General features: G+C 53.2%; 1 protein-coding gene across 3 annotated transcripts in view; it reads left to right on the top strand.

The window, feature by feature from the left end:
- Positions 1–4,685, top strand: part of CORO2B (coronin 2B) — a 78,708-nt gene extending 74,023 nt beyond the window's left edge. For all 3 annotated transcript variants that reach the window (XM_008051493.2, XM_008051497.2, XM_008051496.2), the window contains one exon: positions 2,885–4,685. In XM_008051493.2, the coding sequence (XP_008049684.1) occupies positions 2,885–3,016 (132 nt within the window). In that variant the 3' untranslated portion in view covers positions 3,017–4,685. The remainder of the gene's footprint in view (positions 1–2,884) is intronic.
- Positions 4,686–7,148: the final 2,463 nt, after the last annotated feature.

Here is a 7,148-nt window from a genome sequence, read left to right on the forward strand (position 1 = left end):
ACTACAGGCATGCGCTACCACGCCCGGCTGATTTTCTGATTTATTGTAGAGATGAAGTCTTGCTGCCCAGGCAGGTCTTAAACCCGCGGGCTCAGGCGCATCATTTCATGTAATAGTATATCGTCCCTCTGAATAGATGTAACTAGGTGGTTTCTTGGTTAGCAGTTTCTTTTAAGTCAACCAAAGGAGGGAATTATACAATGATAAGCACATTCTTTAAATCGCCTATTTTCATTTAAAACATACACATTCATTCAGCATATTTTGATGCAGGATCAAGACCTTGTCTTGGAGGAAGCTTCCCTGAGGGAATCTGTTTTGTCTTTCTCACATAAATCACACCTTCTTGCCCGTTCCCAGTTTCAGTCTCTTTTGGTGAAACGAGAATTTAGAGTCAATCTGGGGTTGGGCGCAGTGACTCATCCCTGTAATCCCAGCACTTTGGGAGGTCAGCCTGACAATGTTACACCCCTTCTGTATAAAAAAATACAAAAATTAGGTGGGTGTGGTTGCACATGCCTGGAGTCCCAGCTGCTCAAGAGGCTGAGGTGGGAGACTCACTTGAGCCCAGGAATTTGAGGCTGCAGTGAGCTGTGATCGTACCTACTGTATTCCAGTCCGGGTGACAGAGCAAAGCCCTGTCTCTAAAAAATAAAAAATAAGATCAATCTGAAATCAAAGCCCAGGATTTTTTAATGTTTTCCCAAATATTTTTTTGAGACAAATTGATCGAGGTCTAATTTACCTATAGTAAAATTCATCTTTCTCAGTGTATAGTTCTAAGAATTTTGATAAACACACCTGGCCACGCAGCCACTGTCACACAATTAAGATACAAAGCGTCCCTCGATCTTTCATGGTTATGTCATCCACGCCTAATTCAGCTACGGTTTTTTGGGTTTTTTTTTAGCATCATCTTTAGTGAGATTTTTCTAAAGCACTATGCTAAGTTCTCATAGAAATAGCCACTCTCTTTTTGTGCTCACTTAATCAATGTATATCCTATTTCAGTAAGTTATACAATTAAGGTAACTAATGTAATTTACCCCAGAATGTCTGAGAACAAACACAACTGACTTTGGGTAACACTAAGCTCATGGGCGCAGGGGCCTGCACCCCCACCTGCGCCTTCCTTGGCTGGTGTTTCGTGGGCATCTGTCAGTATGTTTTCTAGAAGAATTAGAGCCTAGCTAATCCATAGGTCACCTGAGTGAGAGTTGGCCTAGACACCTGTGCTTGGCCAGTGCCCACCTACAGTCACGACTATGAAGTGGCTGATAGTTTATAAGGAAAATCGGTTTATTTGGCTCACAGTTCTGCACGGTGCTGGCACCTACTTCTGGTGAGGCCTCAGGAAGCCACCTTCACAGAAAACAGAGGCAACAGTCGTGTCACATGGCAAGAGCGGGAATGAGAGACAGGAGGAGGGGCTGGGCTCTTGAACAGCCCGCTCTCATGTGAACTCACAGAAGGAGAATCACTCAGTACCAGGAGACCGCCCATGGCCCAGTCACCTCCCCCCAGGCCCGCCTCCACTGTTGGGAGTCACATTTCAACATGGGTTCTGAAGGAGACAACATTCAGGCTCTCTTGCCACCCCAGTTAGTGAATGCCTGCCCCATGTAAGCTTTGACTTTTCTGTCAGAGTCCATCCCTGAGGAAACAGCCAGATCCTACTCTGGGTGCTCAGCCTTCTTAGGAAGAGGACAAAAACAAGTTGGAAAGGCTTCCATCGAGAATGGAAATGGAAATTCTGAAGTGGGAGGATCACATGAGCCCAGGAGTTCGATAGCCTGGGCAACATAGCAAGACACTATCTCTACAAAAAAATTGAAAAAAAATTTAGCTGAATGTGGTGGTGTGTTCCTGTAGTCCCAGCCACTCGGGAGGCTGAGGTGGGAAGATTGCCTAAGCCCAGGAGGTCAAGGCTGCCGTAGCTGTGAGTGTGCCACTGCACTCCAGCCTGAGCAACGGAGGAAGACTCTGACTCCAGAGAGAGAGAGAGAGAGGTTGAGAGGGAGGGAGGGAGGGAGAGGGTGAGAGAGAGAGAGAGACAGAGACAGAGAGACAGAGGGATAAAGAAAGGGAAAGAAAGAGAGAGAGAGAGAAAGAAAAAGAAAGAAAGAAAGAAAAAAAGAAAGAAAAAGAAAGAAAGAAAGAAAGAAAGAAAGAAAGAAAGAAAGAAAAAGAAAGAAAAAGAAAAAAGAAAGAAAGAAGAAAGAAAGAGTGGTGGCTCATGCCTGTAATCCCAGCACTTTGGGAGGTGGAGGCGAGAGGATTGCCTGAGCCCAGGAGTTCAAAACCAGCCTGGGCAAAACCTTGTCTCAACAATTAATCAAAAAATTAGCCAAACGTGGTGGCGCACTCCTATGGTTCCAGCTACTTGGAAGGCGCGGTGGAAGGATCGCTTGAGCCCAGCAGGTCAAGGCTGTGGTGGCCATGAGCATGCCACTGCACTCCAGCCTGGGTGACACAGTGAAACTCTGACTCAAAAAAGGAAAGAGAGAGAGAAAGAAGAAAAAGAGAAGCATTAGGGTGGGCTCCCATGGGTGTTTGGAAACTGGGCTGTGTGTGGTCACTCCTTCCTTGTTGACCCCGAATCAGTGAGTGAAGCGGGAAGTGAGGGGTGGGAGGGGAGGGAACCCTGGGCCTGCCATCCACCCCGACAGGTGAGGCCACCAGGGAGGCTGGACCTTCCAGGAGGGTGGCTGAGATGTCCTGGCCAGCCCTCAGCAACAGGAGAGGACCGGAGGAGGGGCAGAGGTCAAGGCCATGAGTGGCTGGGGGTGAGTTGGCGCGGGCAGGGCTGGTGGGAGGCCCGACAGGCAGGAGCGGCCCCTCATGCTCTCCCATGGCCCTGTGCGGCCCTCTCCCCCACCCCCAGCTCCTGCGGATGTTCTTCCGGCAGCAAGACGAGATCCGGCGGCTGAGGGAGGAACTGGCCCAGAAGGACGTTCGCATCCGGCAGCTCCAGCTGGAGCTGAAAAACTGGCGCAACAGCCCCAAGAACTGCTAGTCCCTGCCGGCCGCCGGGCTGCCCCTCCTGTCTCTACGTCCCTCACTTCCCCTTATCCGGTGACCCCGAGACAGAGCCAGGACAGGAGCGGGCGAGCCCGTGGATCCTGCCTGATGCCTCGACAACTGGAAGCCAACCTCTGACCTTCTGACCTCATGCTAATGCAAGTCCCCAGCCTCTCCTGGTGACCCCTCATGGGTGGACCTGGCCCTGCCACCCCATGAACCAGGCTCCCCCTCAGTGGGGCAGAGACACCACAGCCGCCCCAGGTGGCCCTCTGGGGACCAGGGAGCAGAAGGGGAAGCAGAGCCAACTTGACATAGAACTTGAACTTGGCCCCGGCTGAGGGGCTGCCAGGACAGACACCCTCCCGGAGGGCCCAGCCTTCCTGGTGACCCCCACCCGTCGGGGTGGGTGACAGGCCCAGGGCTCCTTCCCCACGGCCACTCCTCCTCCCAGCGGCCCCAAGCCTGATTCTCCTGGCCCGGCAGCTGGCCACCCGGCCCCTCATCTTCAGGGAATTCGGAGGCTGTTCTCAAGGCCCTCCGAGGCCATACGCCCCTTGCCTTCCCATGATTCTCTTCAAAGCTCTTGTACACCTGACCCATTGCGTGCAAGCCTGACAGGGTAGGGGACGCATGTTCCCATTGGACAGATGACAGAACCCAGGGTTGCAATGGGAAGCGACTTCCTAGGCCATCTAGCAGGTCCACCATGGGCCCAGGACAGGCCCAGCCATCCAGACCCAAGACTGGGCCTCTCCCGTTGCATGGAGATGCCAATCCCACCACAGGCCTCCCCAGCACCTGCGGCCCCATGGACAGCAAGGGCCGAACACCCCCGCGACCGTCTGCCCAGCACCAGCCATGCCCGCGCACACTGCCCGGCTGGGGCCCCCGCACCCTCGGCCTTCACCCCCAGGGGACTCCATCTGAGATGAGGCCTCATCCTCCGGGAAGCCGAGGCTGAGGAGGGTGGAGCTCGGCCCTGGGGGAGGCCCCGTGTGTGTCTCATCCCCACTTCTCAGCCACTTTCCGCCTTATGCACGGAGGATGACCACAGTCGCTTCATCAGTTCACAGCACTTCAGAGTTTGCATGGTTCTGTGACCCCCGGGGCCCTCACCGTGCCTCACCGGCTTCAAGATGCCCAGGTCACAGCTCCGAGATGCTGCCTTTCACCGGCCGTCGACGTGTGCTCATTCCTTTCTTCTTTTTTCCTTTATTTCCCACCACCCACGCTGAGTGTGTAAACGCTGTTCCCAGAAGAGTCCCACTTTGGGGGTGAGATCCGGGATCTGGAAATGGGTGTCCACTCTTTTCTCTCACTAGCTAGGATCCACTAGTCACATTCCATGCCACACCTGCTTGCCTGTGCCACCCACGGAATGCCTGGTCCACGGAGGCCACGGTCATATGGCCCTCCAGGCAGGAGGGACAGGGGAAAGCCTCCCTCCCTCAGGCCCTTCCTCTGAGACCCCTCCATGTTCCCAGCCAGCCCAAGTGGGGTTGGTACCCCCACCCGCACCCCCACCCGCAGCCAGACCGCACCAGCTCATCTCCCCCCCATTCTGGAAGTTGTTTTTTTCTTCCCCATTGACCACCGTGGTCTCCTGTGGTTATTTATGCTGCCTCCCAAGGATAGAATTGAAATAAAACCTTTTCAACTTAGCACGCCTAGGCGTGGCCGTCTCATTAGCCCCAACTGGGCCCTGCTCGAAGTCCCCATGGTGCCTGGGCCCTGGACAGCCATCTCCCCACCCACAACTCCTGTGCCTTTCTGGAATGACAGCTCACGTCTGAACCTGTCCTTCCTCTCAGCACTGCTGGCATTCAGGTTGGATGACTCTGCTGTGGGGTCCCCTGCACATGTAAGATGATTAGCAGCATCCTTGGCCGCCACCAGTCAGATGTCATAGCAATGCCTACCCTGTTGTGACAACCATAAAATGTCCCCAGACTGGGCATGACAGTCACGCCTGTAATCCCAGCACTTTGGGAGGCCAAGATGGGAGGATTGTCTGAGCAGAGGAGTTTCCAACCAGCCTGGGCAACATTGCAAGACCCCATCTCTACAAAAAAATCAGAAAATTAGCCAGGTGTGGTGGGGCATGCCTGTAGTCCCAACTACTCGGGAGGCTGAGGCAAAAGGATTGCCTGAGCCCAGGAGGTCGAGACTGCAATAAGTTGTGATCATGCCACTGCACTCTAGCCTGGGCAACAGAGTGATACTCTGTCTTTACAAAAAAAAAAGTTTTTTAATGTCCCCAAATATTGCCTAATGTCCCCTGAGGTGTCAAAATCACCACTCCCCCACCCCCCCACACCCCCATTGAGAATCACTGTTCTACAGTCATTCTGTAGATACCTGCTGTGTATCCAGGCCATGTTGGGGTCTGGTGGCCCTGCGTTTTCCATTGGAACAGTCTACAAAGCACAAATTCACACGCTGCACTCACTGACCATCACAGTAGCTCTGATGGGAGGCCGTCTTATTAATTCCATTTTCTTTTTTAATTTTTTATTATTTAAAAAAACATTGTTACTATTTTTTAAAGATAAAGTCTCACTATGTTGCCCAGACTGGTCTGAAACACCTGGGCTGAAGTGATCCTCCCACCTCAGCCTCCTAAAGTGCTGGGATGAGAGGCATGAATCACTGCACCCGTCTCTATGAATCCCATTTTTAAGAAAAGCAGTCAGCCCAGAGTGGGGATACACTTAAGGTCATTCGGCCAGTGTGACAGGGTGACACATAGGGATGTGGATCTTGAGTCGAGAGCTGGAGGAGATTGGTGCTCCCAGACCCGCCAGGGTCGGACTGGACAAAGTGCATGTGGAGAGGATGTCTGGGGCCCGTCATGAGGCCAGGGATGTGGGACACCCTCACTCTCTTGACAGTGCAGGGCTGCCTTGGACAAAAATTGTCAGGTTGTAAAGTGGACAGGAACACGGCAGGGTGGACACCACAGGAAGCTCAAGAGAGCTGGAGGGAGAGCTGAGGAGGATACAGGTGGGATGCCAGAGGGGCTCCCTACTAGCTGGATGGCCCCAAGGGAAGCTTTTCCCACTCTCCGCCTCATTTTTTCATCTGCATGGTGGGACAATGGAACAATGTCTAGCATCCCTTCCTGGCATGACATCCCAGGTTCTCACCACACTGGTGGGTGAGGGGATGGGATGAATCCCCAAGCCCACCTGTGGTCTGGCTCGAGTGCCACAGCCAAGATGCGTGTTGGGGGGAAAGGGAAGCTGGGAACAGCTTCCTGCAGGGTGAGAAGAGTGTCTCTGACCGTGAATGTGAACATAGATGCCCCTGGAGTGTCTAGATCCGTTCCTAAAGCCTGAGTTTGAATGAAACCTGAATTTCATGGACATCTGGCCTTTATAAACTCTTCATCTTACACTACAGGAACGCTGGAGCTGGCTGCCTGCCTGACACAACCCCCGCAGCAGGTAAAAAGACAAGGTGGTCTGTCCCCCCAGTTTTAAGCCCCCGCACATCCCTTTTTTTGGTCAGAGTTTTACTCCATCACCCAGGCTGGAGTGTGGTGGCACCATCACGGCCACCGCAACCTGGACCTGCAGGGCTCAGGTGATACTTCCACCTCAGCCTTCCAAGTAGCTGGAACTACAGGCACATGCCACCACGCCTGGCTGATTTTTTTTATTTGTTATAGAGACAAGGTCTCGCCAAATTGCCCAGGCTGGTCTCGAGCCCCTGGGCTCAGGCAGTCCTCTCCCCTCTGTCTGCCAAAGTGCAGGGATGATAGGTGTGGGCCACTGTGCCCAGCCCTCTCCTCTGGCAGCTCTTTAATCATTACTCCTTATGGCACATCATCTAAGGTCGGGCTCTGACTTGCTTTCCCCTCTCCTCCCGCCTAGCCCACTCTTTCAACTGCATCTGATGAGTCTTCCGTGAATGCCCTTTGGTGGGCCGTGTGTCCTTAAGTTCTTCATATGCTGAGAGACACTCCACACCTAGCTTGTTCCACCGATTCCTCTGCCACTCACAGTCCAGCCAACACATTACTGTTGTCACTAGAGTGATGTAGAAGAGCAAGCCCCTTATGGGCCCCATGACCACGTGGCCCACCAGGCATCTGTGCTTGTCTCTTCTACAGTGAGGATATC

Source organism: Carlito syrichta, unplaced genomic scaffold (assembly GCF_000164805.1).
Source record: "Carlito syrichta isolate Samal-C Ts95f unplaced genomic scaffold, Tarsius_syrichta-2.0.1 Scaffold179048, whole genome shotgun sequence".
Lineage (NCBI taxonomy): Eukaryota > Metazoa > Chordata > Mammalia > Primates > Tarsiidae > Carlito > Carlito syrichta.